The sequence below is a fragment of the Benincasa hispida genome, chromosome 9 (genome assembly GCF_027475165.1).
Source record: "Benincasa hispida cultivar pf3 chromosome 9, pf3_genome.v1.1, whole genome shotgun sequence".
Classification (NCBI taxonomy): Eukaryota; Viridiplantae; Streptophyta; class Magnoliopsida; order Cucurbitales; family Cucurbitaceae; genus Benincasa; species Benincasa hispida.
In genome coordinates, this window is record NC_143486.1 from 39,180,313 (window position 1) to 39,197,694 (window position 17,382).

Sequence of the window (17,382 nt, forward strand, 5' to 3'; positions counted from 1 at the left end):
TTTTGTTAATCCTAGCGTATGTTAAGAATGTATGAAAAGTAGAGCAACTACATGTTATTAATTGCGAAGCATGCATGTTGACTAACAATGATGCTCGTATTTTTCCATGAATGTTATGTTTCTAATGTATTGGGTACCGAAGGTATAGAAGGTTTGAGAAGAAATGTATATGAAAGGTTTGAGAAGAAATGTCATTTCTATGTGTCACTCACTGGGCAACCAACTCACTATTTTCAAATGTTTTTCCTTTTTCTAGGTAGCGGTCAGTTCCCTCGCAGTTGAATCCACTGCAGCTTACCACCCAAAGTTTGGTGATCTTAGGAAGAAGCTTAGGTTAAAATTGTTTTGATGTACACACATTTGGAAAAGAGTTGGGGACTTATGAAACTTATTTTCTTTTGGGACACTTGTTATTTGGTCATCTTATTTTCATTTGACATATGTTGTTTGGAACTATAACTAAGACTTACACTGTTTAATTTCATGGAGTATTTTGTGCCAAGTCGTTGCATATTCAGGCTTAAGCAGGTTCATTTAAGTTAGGCAGTAAGTGCTAATACTTAGGTCGGTAACTGCTGCCGTCATATCCTCTTCCAGTTTTAGAGGGTAAACTGGGAGGGGTGTGACAACTAGGCTTTTCCCCTTCCAAATTTCATAATTTGTACAGTTTATGCCAAGATGGAGGGCAATCCTATTTTGAGTATGACAAGCAGTACTAAGGGCTTCAGTCAAAAAATGATGAGGAAGATTATATGCATGAAGCATAACACGGGCCATCTTTTCTAGAGTGCGATTCTTCCTCTCAACTACCCCATTTTACCGAGGGATGATGAGTGTAGAGAACTTATGATGACTTTTTTTTGCTGCACAGAAATCAACAAATTTAGCATTTTCATACTCACGGCCATGATCACTCCGGGATACGAACTACATTGAGATCTTTCTCTCTCTAAATTTGAAGACACATAGCCTTGAACGCAGCAAAGGTATATGATTTTTCCTTAATGAACTGAACATAGGTGTAACGAAAAAAGTCATCCACACAAACCAAAATATATTGTTTTCCTCCAAGGCTTTCCACTTGCATTGGACCCGTTAGATCCATATGGAGAAGTTAAAGCACATAGTCTGTAACAACCACAATGAGACACTTTAACTTGCTTACCCTACTTGACATTCTCCACAAGTCATCTTTTCATTTCCTTTTAGACCAGGAAACCCAATCACAACATCCTTGGAAGTAGTTTTCTATATAAACTAAATGCTTACATGACCAAAGCGTTTGTGCCATAGAGAAATTTCATCACATTTTGACATAAAACAAGAGGAGTTAGTATTTGTGGGAGACCAAAGATAACAATTATCAAATGAATGTTTACTTATCATGATAAAAGCCTTAGCATTGTTGGTGACAAGACATCTATCTCTGGTAAAGCTTACATTCAAACCTTAGTCACAAAGCTGGCTAATACTGATAAGATTAGCAGTGAAACCTTCAACCAGCATCATATCATTAAGAGTTGGGAGCCTAGGGTATTTTAATTTCCCTTTACCAATGATCCCTCCTTGAGCCTCATCTCCAAAAATGACTTGCCCTAAGCTGATGGCTTGAAGATCAGAGATATATCCTTTTCTTCAATCATGTGTCTAGAGCATCCACTATGAAAGAACCAATCCCCTTTGGTAGAGGATTCAAGGGAAGTCAAGACCACATTGTAGTGGTTTGAGTTGCTTATCACTCTCCAGACTGTTGTTGCCTAGGCCATCCTATTGAAATAGAAATCTAATTGATAAACAAATTTAGATTTAATGGTTACTATTTCATGGTCTGGTCTTATGCAAACTTATTGCATAGGATACCCCCACTCGCATGTCATTTACATGAACGCGTTGGATCATTGCTTTTGTATCAAATACAAAGTGGGTCGTATCCATAGTGTCACAAGGATACGGTACCCAGTCTTATCCCTATACTATAGAACCTTTAGGTTGTATCTTGAACATTGATCCTTGTATGTCTCATAAGACAACCTAGGATGTTAATTTATTGGAATTAGGGTTATTAAGACAAAAGTAATTCAACACAATAATAACACTTATTGAAATAACATCGATAACTCTTTATTGATGACAATAAATTATTTACATTTTCTATCTATGAGTTTTAGGACATAAAACCCAACAAACTCCCACTTGAACTAAAACTCTAGTTAATGGCATATACATAATACCAATAATCCAAAACAGCGAGAATGGTAAATAAATACAATAAACTAAAGCATTTATATGCCCATTACACATCTCCCACTTGCCCTAGATTATACAGTGTACATGTCTTGCGGACCTAGACTCTCTAGATGACCCTCAAACACTTTAGCCAAGAGAGCCTTTGTAAATGGATTAGTGATGTTGTGCTCTGAAGCGATCTTTGTGACGATCACATCTCCTAGTTGCACAATCTCCCGTATCAGGTAGTACTTCATCTCAATATGTTTTCCTCATTTGTGGCTACGAGGCTCTTTAGAGTTGGCTACTGCCCCACTGTTGTCATAGTATAAAGTGACAGACAAGTCCATGTTTGCAACGACTTCCAAATAACTTAGGAATTTCTTGAGCCAAACTGCTTCTTTTATTGCTTCACAAGCAACTACATATTCTGCCTCTACAGTGGAGTCTGCAATGCATCCTCGCTTGATGCTAAGCCATACTACAACTCACCCGTTCAGGGTGAACACTAATCCTAAAGTAGATTTTCTAGAATCCTTGTCAGTTTGGAAATTAGAGTCAGTGTATCCCTTAAGGTTCAAATCCTCAGCTCTATACACCAGCATGTAGTCCATCGTTCTCCAAAGATACTTAAGGATGTTCTTAACCATAGTCCAGTGGTCTAACCCTGAATTAGACTAGTACCTACTGACTATTCCCAATGCATAACAAATGTCTGGCCGAGTGCAGAGCATAACATACTTAAGTTTCCCATAGTTGAGGCATAAAGTATACGTCTCATATCCTTAATTTCTTGAAGTGTCTTAAGACACTGATCCTAAGATAAGTGAACCCCGTGCCTGAAAGGTAATAAACCCTTCTTAGAGTTCTACATCAAATATCGAGTTAACTCTTTGTTGGTATAAATTGGACCCTAATGTTCTGTTCTTATGATCCCTAATAATTTGGATCCCAAGAATATACTACGTCTCTCCCAAATATTTCATTTGGAATTGGGCTGCAAGCCATTTTTTTTAACATTAGTAAGGTACCCTACATCATTCCCAATGAGTAGGATATCGTCCACATAAAGTACCAAGAGAGTTACTTTACCGTTGATGATTTTCTTGTAGATACAAGGTTTCATCAACGTTTTGATCAAAACCAAAATATTTGATCGCAATATCAAATTTAATGTTCCAAGATTTGGACGCTTGCTTCAACCCATAAATGGATCGATTCCGCTTGCAAACTTTTTACTTCTGACCTTGGGCTATAAACCCCTCAGGCTGAGACTTAAAGATGCACTCTTCAAGATTGCCATTCAGAAAAGCAGTCTTGACATCTATTTGTCATATTTCATAGTCATAATATACGGCCATGGATAAGAGAATTCTTATAGACTTAAGCATAGTAATATGGGAAAAAGTTTTCTTATAGTCAACCCCTCATCTCTGGGTATAACTTTTGCTACAAGTCTAGCTTTGAAGGTCTATACCTTTCCAGCTACATCTCTCTTCCTTTTATAGATCCATCTACACCTTATGGGTTGAACCCCTTCAGATAGATCTACAAGTTCTCATACTGAATTAAGTACATAGATTCTATTTCAAGGTCCATGACTTTAACCCATTGGTCCTTGTCTACATCATTCATTACTTGCTTATAGGAAAATAGATCCCCAATGCCATCATCTAGTATGAAAACCTGAGTTTCAGTCAAACCCAAGTAACGGTTAGGTTGTGATATAACCCTCCCGCTGTGTTGAGGCACTCTAAACGATTGAGAAGGACGAGACTGACCTGAAGTGATGACTTCTTCATTAACTCTTGATGAAGGACCAGCTTCATCAACAACTCTTATTAAATATTCAGTAGCTTTATTTAATACTAATTTTCTCCGTAGTTTATGATCTCTCATGTGGTCTTCCTCCAAGAATGTAGTGTTTGTCAATACAAACACCTTGTTTTCTTGAGGGTCGTAGAACATACCACCTCTCATTTCCTTAGGGTAACCAACAAATTGGCATAACCTTGAACGAGGTTCCAATTTCTTAGAATTTGTCATTAGCACATGTGCAGAACAACCCCAGATTCTAAAGTAATGAAAACTAGGTTTACACCCCCTCCATAACTCGAAAGGTGTTTCAGAAACACTCTTCGAGGGAATATTATTCAAGATGTGAATTGCAGTCTCAACTGCATACCCCCAAAATGAGCTAGGCAATTAAGTATAGCTCACCGTATAACGACTATGTCTAACAAGATTCTATTTCTCCTTTCTGTTACACCGTTCTACTAAGATGTACCAGATGCTGGAAGTTGGGATTTAATTCCATGTTTTATCATATAGTCTTGGAATGTTAAATCTATATACTCTCCTCTTCGACCAGATTGAAGTATTTTAATCGTTTTACTTAACAGGTTTTCAACTTCAGTCTTATACTCATTGAACTTTTCAAGGGCTTCAGACTTATGTTCCATTAGGTATAAGTAACCATACCTCGAATAATCATTTATGAAAGAGATGAAGTATTCATACCTTCCTCGAGCTTAACATTCATTGAACCATAAAGATCTGAATGGAGCTCTAAGAGTTCTTTGGCTCTATAACCTTTTCCACTAAAAGGTCTTTTAGTCATTTTTCTTTTAAGACAAGATTTACATGAAGGTAATGAATCATCTTCTAACTCGCTTAGGAGTTCATTCTTTACCATCCTCTCAATCCTATTGAGATTTATATGACCTAATCTCAAATACAGATATGTATTATTGTTACTTGAAGAAATTCTTTGCCTTTTTGTTTGAGTATTAGCAGTTTTAAACATCTCATGATTTAAAAGTACTTTTGCTTTAGTTGGTTTAACACATACAAGTTATTTTCTAATTTAGCTGAACAAATAGTCACACCATTTTTCATAATGAACGCTTTATTAAAAGAAAAAGAAATTGAATACATTTGTTCAATGAAGCAAGAAACAGATACAAGGTTTCTATTAATTTTAGGAACTATATACAAGTTTTCTAAAAACAAGTATCTATTTCCAAAAAAATAACTTTGCAGCTTCCACTGCATGAGCTAAAATGACGTCTCTTGTTCCAAACTTAAGCGTCATTTCACCCTTCTCGAGCTGCTGGAAAGAACTAATTCTCTGTAAAGAAGAACAAACATGAACAATGACTCCCGAATGAAGTATCCAAACATTATGGTCATTTTTTACTAAATAAGTTTCTAAAATCAGTAAATCATATTTACCTTCTTTTTCTTTCTTCTTCTCAACGAGGTACTTGGGGCAATTGCATTTCCAATGAAGATCCACATTACAGTGGAAACACTTGCCCTTGTTGGCCACCTTGCCCTTGCCCTTGCCTTTCTCAACAATGGGAGCCTTCCCTTTCTCTTCTTTCTTCTTCTGGATCTTCTTAGAACCAGATGATGAAGGAATAGAATTAGTTCTAGAGGATGAACCCTATGGAACTTTTTGGAATGAGCAACATTTGCCTCTCCTTCTATCGGTTCCTTAATTTTCATAAGAGATCGATGAATGTGCAACTCATTTAGGAGGGTAGTTATGGCGTACTCTATTTTATTCATAACCGCATTGCTGCGGAATTGAAGAATACTTTTCAAAATAGATTCAGAATAAATGACACCTAACTTTGCTCATCGATGACCATATCGTTCATCTCGGTGACATTGAAGTGGACCATCAGGTCAATAACATGTTCTCTCATCGATTGGCCTTCCTTCATTCACACGTTATAAATGTACTTGAGGGGCTCAACTTCTGTAATTGTTGGTGGAAGGTTATCTTCATCTAAGATTTTGGCTATCTTTTGTTGTACCAGAATAGCCCTAATCTTTTTCCTCCATAACCCGAAATCACCTTTCCCATCAAATTTAACAACTTTGAACCGTGTAGACATCGAAGCCATTTGTCAAATTAATTCCAACAAAAAATATCCCTGAATACAGAATATGCCAGCACACACTACCACACAACCTCTTTGGATCAATTGAAGCTCTGAACCCACTTGTGAGAGTTTCTGAACCTAACTTAGATGACCAAACAGAACACAAACAATCAGCAGAAATGAATTGAAAGCAGTAAAGAATACCAAGATATATAGTGGTTCGACCAGTTTGGTCTACATCCATTTTGAGAACCAGCTTGAATTAATTTATTAATGAGAAATAAAGGAATTTTACAAATTACAGATAATCAATAAAATCACCAATCTGTAATTTTAAGTATCCACTGATACCGAGAGATCCGCACACAATGTCACCTCTGAAAACTGAGAACAACCCGTTGCAAAACAGCCCAAAACAGTGTGCTATCCGTCTCTGACCGACGAACTACCAAAACCAGATCTGCAGCAAACCCAAAATCGGAACCCACCCAGAACCAAAAGTTCTGCTCAGACTAGATCGAACTAGCGCGGACACCCACACTCGATGCCGCAGACGGACGATACTCAGCGCGCCAGGCCTTGCACTCTGCTAGAGAGACCCACGCGTCCCGCTGAAGAAAAGAAGTTGCTCCAACGCACCAACCGACGACTCACTCTTTTTTCCTTTAGCTGCAGAGGCTTCTTCGTTGTTATTCCTATAGGCGGCTGCAAGAACAACCCCACAGGAGGCTCCTCGCGGCTGCTGCTCTCTCTTATTCTTCTTCAGTTCAATTCGTCAGCCCCTTTACAAGAGTCACACGATTTTCAGCCCTATTTTGGAGAAGAAGAGATAATTGCAAAAGTGCCACTACTCAATAATTATGATAATGCCATTGGACCTTTAATTTTTCCAAAAACCCAATAAAACCCACTTAACTACCTTGTTATTTTCTACAGGTTTGATCTTCTATCAATTTTTTTAACACACAAGAGAATTGTTTTGGACAGAAGAGAAATTGTGTCAACAAGATTTTCATCTGATTCTTCAACTCGATCTTGTACTTTATCTTCTACAGTAGATTGCAAGGCAATGCTACAACTCTTTTTATCAAGCTTGTCATCTAGAGAAATCTCAAATGTGAGAAGAGAACCAAAGAGATCATTTAACGCTCATAGAAGAAATATCTTGAGCTTCTTCAATCGTAGTCACTTTCATGTCAAACTTCCTATCTCACAAGTTTCTCTTCTGAGATTTTCTCTCTAAGAGCAAAGGATTCATTTGCAAGATCAAGCAATCTCACATTAAACTTAGGTATGGTTTCATCTTCGTGCATCTTAAGATTTTCAAACTTTGTGGTTAATTACTAAAGTTTTGACAATTTAACTTTTGATGTCCCTTCATGAGCAACAACGAAAACATTCCAAGCTTCCTTTGCAGAGACACAGATGTTTATCAACCTGAAGATGTTTTTGTAAACACTATAGAAAATGGCATTTAATGCTTTAGAGTTGCTTAGAGAGGTTTCATCCTTAGCTTCAGACCACTCCACTTCTGGTTTGAGTTCCTTTTCACCTTTTTCATTAGTTATTTCAGGGTGAGAACAACTGACGAGGATAGACTTCCAGGAACTTTTGTCATGGACTTCAGAAAGATTGTCATCCTTTCCTTCAAATATGCATAGTATGTTCCATCCAATACCGATGGACATGAGGTAGAAACACCTTTTTTGATTCCTTCCATTGAGACACACAAGGATCATAACACTAGAGATGATGGTGATCCGCTCTAATACCAAATGAAAAATAATATGAAAGTACCTATCACACGATAAGGATGTTACGAACAGTGTCATGGCAACACACGGAAAAATTAACAAATAGAATTATAAAAAAATAACATCAGAGATTGTTAACCCAGTTCGTGATTAACACTTACATTTAGGAGGCAGTGTGCCTGTGGAAAAAAAACTTAAATAATATAAATATTAAACAATTACAACATAGTACTTATCTGTATTGGCAACTCTAATACAATGACCTCTGTAGAGCTCAACCACTCAATCATAAACCTAGGTTCCCCTAGATGAAAGTTTCTCTTCTCTTAGATACTTAGGCTCTCCCTAAGTAATGATATTAGTGACAAACGTCTCAGGCTCCCCCTAAGAAAGAGACTCCCTCTTGGCAAGAGTTAAGTTCCCCTTAATTCGTGAGACTCCCTCTCACTTGTAGCTTATCTTTCCCTTCAAGTAAAGACCACTTCACTCGATTAGCTTAGGCTCTATCTAAGCTTACTAACTCCTTCTCAAGAAGACTATTGATGAAGCACATAAACAACTTGGAGTATATCTCCAACCTCACAACAATATAATCTTCACGAATCAAGAAGATTGACAAGGAACACACTTGTGATTAAAGTTTCACAAGACAAACGGGACTCCAAATTTCGTTAGAATGACCAATCCCAAATAAAGACTTAAGGGTTGTTTGGGGTGCTGAGTTGAGATGGGATATCTAGAGTTCATATGTTTGTGGAGTTCATATATCTGTGGAGTTATATGTCTGTGTTTGGGGTGTAGAGATATTTGGTCTGAGTTTATATATCTGTATTTAGGGTGTAGTGTTGAGTTTATATGTCTAGAATATCTGGTGTAGTTTTTTTTAACTCTAAATAATCTGCTTTTATGATTACTATTTTTTGTTTTGAAACTTTTTTATTCAATAATTCTACCCATATTTATTTAACTAAAATATGGATTGCAATTTTTTTTCTTTTAATTCTTAAAGCTTTTCTTTCTTTCTTTCTCTTTTTTCTTTCTTTGGTAATGAACAAGAATTAATCCACTACATTTCTTGTAAAAATATGGTTAAATAAAATGAAAAATCAAAGAGAAAGAGAAATTTTTTATTCCTAATTTTCTCCCTGAGTTCTTTTTCTTCTTCTTTCTATTGTAGCTCTATATTGTTACTCTATCATGAATTTTATTGAATCTTCCCCATCATCTTAGCAACTAATGGAATGTCACACATTTCTTCAACAATTTCACTTTCAATTCCTTCAAATTTGGAGGATCATCAGAGAACAAATCTCCATTTTTAACTAATTTTTGCTAGAAAATGTTCCAAGAAAAAAATCTCCATTTTATGGTTTGTTTTGTTATATGTTAAATACTTTTCAACTACATACTTATTTTTTCAAATATTCTTAATATTCGTTTGATATGTGAATTCAATTAAATAAAAATATATTTTACAAATTTCTACCTATAAATTTTGCACTTAATGTAAACAAAATACTATTATTTACATAATTAACAACCATATAATATACTTTAACAATCATCAGTCTGATAATAGTCAAAAGTGGTTGTTGAAGTTGATTATCGAAGATCATTTTTACTGGAGTTTGTAGTTGGAGGTGGTTGTCAGAGCTTGAAGTTGGTCACATGAAGGTGGTATTGGAGTTGGTTGTCGAAATTTGTCATTGGAGGTGGTTGTCGAAGCTCAGAGTTGGTTGTTGAAGTTGCTCACTCGAAAGTAGTCATTGAAGTTGATCATCAAAGGTGATTTTCGTCGAAGTTTATAGTCGAAGGTGGTTGTCTAAGCTTGAAATTGGCTATCGAAGTTGGTCGCACGAAGGTGGTCTCGAAGTTGAGTCACTAGAGTTGTCATCAGAGGTGGTTATCGGAGCCCAGAACTGGTCGTCGAAGTTGATCGTGCAAAGGTGGTCATCTAAGTTGGTCGCCGAACTTGTCATCAGAGGTGGTTATCGAAGCTCAAAGTTGGTCGTCGAAGTTATCATGGGAGGTAGTTATCAGAGCTCGGAGTTGGTTCCTGGACTGTCATAGCGATAGTCACTGACAGTGGCCAATGAGTGAAGCTACTGAAAACATTGGAAGAAGGAAGGATTCGGGTAAGTTGGGTTGAGTTGGTAAACTCAACTCCACCAATCCGAACCGAACCGTTTTCACCCGTACTTGGGAAATCCCTAAAAGCAATTTGTATAAACATAACTCTGATGCTTCCTTTAGCACAAGACCCGTGGCTTTGGAGCCATAATTCATAATTCTAGTGGCAAATCTATGATTTTAATGCAAAAAGTTCTGAAGTTCACTAGTTTCATGGGACTTGCAGATGTTGTTGCACTACTGGATGACATCATTGTTGAGGAAGCAGGAATTCATTCATTTTGGGTCGAGACTGGATCCTAATTTGTGGATGATATCCAATACTTCCATAAAAGAGGCCTCATAATGAGATTCTCTTTTAGTCCATGAAGTGTTAGTTCTGTGAATCATGATTTGACTTGTCATGCTCGCCATACCAATCACTCAGATGTTTGGATTGAAGAACATCCTCCGTGAGTGGATATTGTGCCTTATGAGTTGTGGCATGTCTTCTCTTTAGTTTGGACATTTGTCTATGTTTTTACTTAAAGCAAAAAGTACTGTTGATCTCGAGGTCAGAAGTTTGATTCCCCTAGCCCACATATTTTCAAAAAAAAAAAAAAAAATCAATCCAAATATATAAAAGTGAATAAATGACACCCAATTACCGTTCCAAATGTTGATAACTCGATCCCCTTGCTTAGTCCCCAAAAAGTTAGCATAACATCTCATAAAAGGTTTAATTAAGCAAAACACCCTTCAACTTTGCGATAGGTTTCAATTATGCCTTTAGACTTTGAAAAACTTTATTTTCACCCTTTAACTTTGAAATTTGTTCAAAAAAAAAAAAAAAACTTGCAAAGTTTCTCATTGAAATAAGATGAAAATTGACAAGAGCACTAAATTGTTAAAAATGGAAGACATACATGACATAATTCACGTAAATAGACATGACATTTGAGATTATGTAAATGGTTTTAATGATTTCTTTTGAGGTCAAATAAATGTAACAATGATCTTTGATGTCTGCATAGTTATACATAATACCATATATCCATTAGGTGCTGAGTTGAATTTATATGTTTGTGGAATTCATATATCTGTATTTCAGGTACAAAGTTATTTTGTCTGAGTTAGGAATTTTATGTATGAGGTGCTGAGTTAAGTTCATATGTCAGGGATATCTGGTTGAATTTTTTATGACACAAATAATTTATTTTTATGATGATTATTTTTGTTTGGAAACTTGTCTATCCAATATTTTTACATATATATTTTTTAAAGTAAATTATGAATTGTATTTTATGTTCTTGTTTATTTAAAGTACACATGTATTGTGAGAGTTTTAGGGAAATGAGGTTTAGGGTTTACTTTTGGATCATGCATTTTTTTTTAGTTTTAAATTTAAGCAATTATTTTACAAATTTGTGCTTGTATCGTTTCTAGTTTAGTAGGACAATAGTATATTGGATTTGTTGGAACAACACAAAGTTGAACTTATATTGTCAATGGAATATTCTCAAAATATAATTGTACTATAATGATCCTATTATTGGTCATGTTACATGGTTTGACACAAAAAAGATTTAACAACCAATTATATGAAAAAAAATATATATATGTGATATGCGCCAATAAATGGCCAAGTCCACTTACACACACAAAAAAAAAATAAAAAAAAATAAAAAATATATATATATATATATATATAAACGTCCATCCAAATTCTCGAAGCCTCCTAAACTCTAGTTTATAATTATCTTTATGCAAGTTTTTTGGTTTATTATAAAATACCATGAAATATAATTTAAAATAATTGTTATCCAAAGTTGGTGGAAATCATCAAAGTTAGCTACTGAACAGTGGTGATTGAATGTGGCTATTGGTAGAAGTCATTGGAGGTGGTGGAAGCTGGCCGTTGCAGTTAGCCGTCGGAGGTAGTGGTTGGAGTTGGTCAATAGAGGTGGTGGTCGGAATGACAACATAGGCATAAATGGTGATGAAGTTTTGAGTATACTGTTACCAAGTTAGTGGATTGAGTATAAAAAATATCGGTGACATACAAAATTAGGCTCCAAAATACTGAATTAGGTTAAAAACCCAACTCATACTCTTACGGTCCGATTGAATATTACATACAAACTTATCTTACCACTGAAACCCCATCATTTATCTAAACAAAAAAAAAAAAATTTTTGAAATCAATTTCAAAGTTAAAAGTATAAAAATGAAATTTCTCTAATCGTGAGAACGTAATTGAAATTTATTCCAAAATTCAATTTTCAAATTGAAAGTCTCGAGTGTTTTGGGCTCTAAATTGAATTATAAAGTTTGGAGTGTAAAATTGTTTAATCGGATCCAAAGAAGTAATAAGTAAATTTCAATAGTTGAAGTGCTAGAGTTGAATTATGTGCCAAAAAGGATAGTATAATATTCAAAAATTAAAATATAATTTCAACACATAAAGAAAAACAGAGAAAAAAAAAGAAAGAAAATTAAGAATGGCCCCCCTCCCCTTTTGAGCAAAAAAAGTTAGAATAACAGAGCTTTTGTTTGTGCAAAAATCGAAGAATGGAATGGACCCAGTTGAAAGAGGAAATGAAAGAGAGAGAGAAAAATAGGGGAGTAAATGAATGAGGTGGCAGAATTTGAAAGGGTAATGAAAATTGTAAGCTTTGTGGGACTGAAGAAGAACAGAGGACAGTAGGGGAAAACAGAGAGAGAGAGAGAGAGGCCTCCATTATATTATATTAGTATAGCTCTCTCACCCAATTCCAATTCCCACAACTGTGCAAAATTCAAAACCTCTCCATTACAGAGAGAAAATTTATAGACGGCGACAGCTCTTGCAGCTGCAGGCAGAGATGGATAGGCCTATGAGAAAGCCATTTTTTGGGGATTTGGTAACGTTAAGTCAGTTCCTTTAGAGAGAGAGAGAGATAAAGAAGCAGAGAAATTAAAGACGACCCAACACAATTTTTTCCTCTCAGAAGCGTTTTTCTCTGCAGCACTTCAAAAAGAAGAAGCTGATTTGTAACAGATGCCGATGAGGAAGAGAAGGAAATAGAGCAGATAATAATCACAGACACAGTCTGTTACACAAAGCAGAAAAAAGAAAACAGGGGAAAAATAAAACTTGTACGGTTAATTATGATTGCTTGCTTAACCGTCCTGTTTTGTTAGCTTTTTTTTTCCCTCTCTCTCTCTTCCTTCTGTGCCTTGTCCTTTGATTGATCGGTAGATGGGGTAGCACCACAGTTTGCCATTCTTTCAGACTGTGAAAAACAGAGAGAGAGAGAGAGAGAGAGAGAGACTCTTTTCCTCGTTTCTCTTCTTCTTCGTTGGTTTTTCTTGTTGTTCTTCAATCTTTGGCGTTTGAGATTGAGACCCATTTTTTTTAATTTGAATGACGCTTTACGAACAGAATCTGGGGGAGTCTCGCAAAGGTGAAACCCACTTGAATCTCTCCGTTTTTCTAATTTGGGGTTTTGGTTTTAGCAAAAAACCCGAAGGGTTTTGAAATTCCGAGCTGTTTTTTGGAGTGTATGATTGTTTTTGTTTGGTGGGTAGGTTTGGAAGGTGAGGATCTGTATGAAGAACTGTGGAAGGCATGTGCAGGGCCTCTTGTTGAAGTTCCTGTCGATGGAGAAAGGGTTTTTTACTTCCCTCAGGGTCATATGGAACAAGTATTTTTTCAACTCTCTTCAATTTCACCCTTAAAACTAAAACCCCTTCAAATCTTTGAACTGAAATTTCTTCTGCTTCTTGATTCTTCATCAGTTGGAAGAGTCCACAAATCAGGAGCTTAATCACCAAATCCCTCATTTTGATCTTCCTCCCAAGATCCTATGTCGTGTTGTTAACATTCGTTTGCTGGTATTTCTCTTTCTTTTTTGCATGTCTTCTTTCCTACCTTGTTTTTCTGTTGATTCATCATGTTTGTTTTCTTCCTTTGCTTTCAATTTTTCAGGCTGAAAAGGAAACAGATGAGGTCTATGCTCAAATCACTTTATACCCAGAAGCTGATGTATGTATATATTTTTACTTTTTAGCTTTAGTCCTTCTGTTCTTCTTCCTTTGCTTTTGGTTTTGGGGTTATGAAAATGAACTTGCCCCAAATTTCAAGGGAAAAATAAAGCTGTGGGTTTAGAGATTGATAATTAGTGTCCCAAATCCCATATAATAGTACAATTAGAAACTGTTAACTTTCTTTCACTTATGGTCTCTCTCACTCACTCTCTCTCTCTCTAATGATAACCACAAGATTGAAATTGTTTGTTGTTTGTTGTTTGTGTTGTGATATTTTTGGTTGGCGGATGAGACAGCAAAGTGAGCCCCAAAGCCCTGATCCAGAGCCACCTGAGCGTACAAGGCAAACTGTTCATTCTTTTTGTAAGATTTTGACTGCGTCTGATACTAGCACTCATGGAGGTTTCTCAGTTCTTAGAAAGCATGCCACTGAATGCCTTCCTCCCCTTGTAAACCTTTCTACTATTATTCTCTTTTTTCTTCCTTTTTTTCTGCTTTGGTTTCTTAATGGTTATTTCTTTTATTAATCATAGGATATGAGTCAATCCACCCCAACTCAAGAATTAACTGCCAAGGATCTTCATGGGTATGAGTGGAAATTTAAGCATATTTTCAGAGGTACTTCATTTTTGAAGTTACTGATTTTCCATAATAGTTCATTTATCTGGATGAAATTTACTAAATCTAAAGCTTGTATTTATGTCATTGAACTCTAATCTTATTGAAGTCAATTTGTTCTACTTCTGTTTGATCTTATCTTCTGGAATCAGGTCAACCACGGAGGCATTTGCTAACTACCGGGTGGAGTACGTTTGTTACATCGAAACGGCTGGTTGCTGGTGATGCCTTTGTTTTCTTAAGGTTCATGCTTGGATGCTGTAGATTTTGAGAGTTCTTTTTGCCCCTTTCAACATTGTTTTGCATTTTGGTGTATGAAAATTAACTGGTTCACTTGCTAGGGGAGACAATGGGGAATTGAGGGTTGGTGTTCGACGGCAGGCTCGGCAGCAGAGTTTGATGCCTTCCTCCGTGATATCTAGCCATAGTATGCATCTTGGAGTTCTTGCCACCGCTTCTCATGCTGTTCGTACGCAGACCTATTTTGTTGTGTATTACAAGCCAAGGTTTGTTGATTCAAACTAAATTTTGGGCATTTGGCTATGATTTAACTCTAATGAATCTTCATCTTCAGAACTAGCCAATTCATCATCAGCTTAAACAAGTACTTGGAGACAGTTAAAAATGGATATGAAGTGGGGATGCGCTTCAAGATGAGATTTGAAGGAGAGGAATCACCAGAGAGAAGGTGCCAGTGATATAACTCAATAAATCTCTTTTCTTTCAAGCCATTGAATGTTAGTTTTTTGTTGACTCTGATTTTAGATTCACTGGAACCATTGTTGGTATTGGTGATATGTCTTCGCAATGGTTGGATTCGAAATGGCGATCGCTAAAGGTGAAGATAGTTTGTTTGATCTACACTTTTGATGGCCTACTCGTGATGCACAACTTCTTCTAATACTTGACATTTACTAGATTCAATGGGACGAACCTGCTACGATTCAGAGGCCCGAACGAGTTTCTCCATGGGAGATTGAACCCTTTGTACCTTCTGCCTCCTTAAACTTCACTCATCCTGCCATAAAGAGTAAAAGGGCCCGTCCTGTCGAGATTCCTCCTCCTGGTAAGGGGAAAACTTGTTTCTCATTCTAAAGAATTAATTTCTTCCATGTCATTGTGTTTGATTCCAGTGCGTGATTATTGGGGTTGTAGAAATTACTTCCAGTTCAGCTCCTTCGGGCTTTTGGCTTCAAGGATCAACGATTCCTCACGAAATACCCCAACTAAGTGGTACGAATGAAGTCCAAAGCAGTAATAACCGAGTTGTCCGGGCTCTCGGACAGCAAAAACTTGATAGCGATAGCAGCCACTGTAATCCAGTAGCAAATGTGGAAGGCATTTTGCCTTGTCCTCCACTCAATATTTCCCTGAAGCTTTACCCAGATTCAACATTTGAAAGAGAACTTGTTCAGAAACAGCCACTACCCTCTCCTTATTCTTCATCTGTCACTTCGAAGCCTAGTAGTGAGCTCATACAGCATGATCAATTGGAGAAAGGGAATAAACCCGACATGTCTCTCGGTTGCCGAATATTTGGAATCGATTTGAAAAATAACTCAAGCATTATCTCTTCCTTGGAAAGATCAAAACCACGTTGCTCAATGATGGTGGCCGATGATGCCAAAGATCCAGTAGCTGCAGCTGCTGTGATGCCTCAAGTCGACGCTGGAAACCTCTCACAGCCTTCAAAGGAGCAGCTGCAAGTGTCATCAGAGCTGTTGACGAAGGGAATACAGACAAAACACGTTCCCAATCTCTCATCGAGAACACGTACAAAGGTGCAAAAAGCTCTGCAGACTTCATCAATTTTCCCTTTACAGGAATGTCATCTTTTGTTTTCTATTGACTAAAAAACCAATATTGCATTGTTGAGAAGGTACAAATGCAAGGAGTTGCTGTAGGTCGAGCGGTCAACTTGACTACACTTGAAGGTTACAAAGGTTTGATAGACGAGCTGGAGAATGTGTTTGAAATAAAAGGAGAACTTCGTGAAATAAACAAATGGTCTGTCGTTTTCACAGATGACGAAAACGACATGATGCTCGTGGGGGATGATCCATGGCCAGAGTTCTGTAAGATGGTGAAGAGGATCTTTATATATTCAAGTGAAGAAGTGAAGAAGATGAGTAGGGAAAGCAAGATTGTTTCCCCATCATCCTTTGATAGCTTGGATTCAGAGCGCAAGACTGAATCCTAATATTGTTTTGCGGGAGTTTTCTCTTGTTAATTTTGGGTAGTTTAGCAGTAATAGTAATCAGCAATAGTGTGAAGCTGGCAAGTGGTTTTGCTTGGTGCTTTTTTCTTCTTTTTAATAGTTTATAGAATATGCTTTATGTAAGCCAAGCAGAAGTGCTTCTTTTGTAGGGGAGAGGCCTTAAAAGTGCTTCTTACTGCAGTTTCTAACAATCACTCATCTTAATTAGTAAGTTCAGCTACTTGTCCTGTATAAATTTCTGAATTTTCTATTAATTGTTTCCAAAGTTTTTTTTTTTTTTTTTTTTTTTTTTTTTTTTTTTTAATAAAAAAATTTGACTTATGATAATATTTCAGTCAAATTATCCTTTTATTATCCTAATTTTTTTTGGGGTGCAACAATATATAGATATATAGAGTGGTTCTCTGAATATTTAGTTGAAGGTACATATTTTATATTAGAGTTAAGTTAAACTTGACAAATCACATTCATGTCTTTTTGTGTGGGTATGAAATTTCACTCATTTTTGTGTAAGGTAATTGCAATGGGTAGTATT

General features: G+C 36.4%; 1 protein-coding gene across 1 annotated transcript; it reads left to right on the plus strand.

Annotated features, from left to right (window-relative positions):
• The first annotated feature begins 12,438 nt into the window (after positions 1–12,438).
• LOC120086090 (auxin response factor 18-like) lies at positions 12,439–17,101 on the plus strand. Its single transcript, XM_039042530.2, has 13 exons — positions 12,439–13,428; positions 13,553–13,668; positions 13,763–13,858; positions 13,953–14,009; positions 14,308–14,460; positions 14,545–14,629; positions 14,782–14,872; positions 14,971–15,135; positions 15,204–15,317; positions 15,395–15,467; positions 15,548–15,695; positions 15,785–16,410; positions 16,509–17,101. The coding sequence occupies exons 1-13, from the start codon at positions 13,389–13,391 to the stop codon at positions 16,827–16,829; spliced, it is 2,085 nt and encodes a 694-aa protein (XP_038898458.2). The 5' UTR covers positions 12,439–13,388; the 3' UTR covers positions 16,830–17,101.
• Positions 17,102–17,382: the final 281 nt, after the last annotated feature.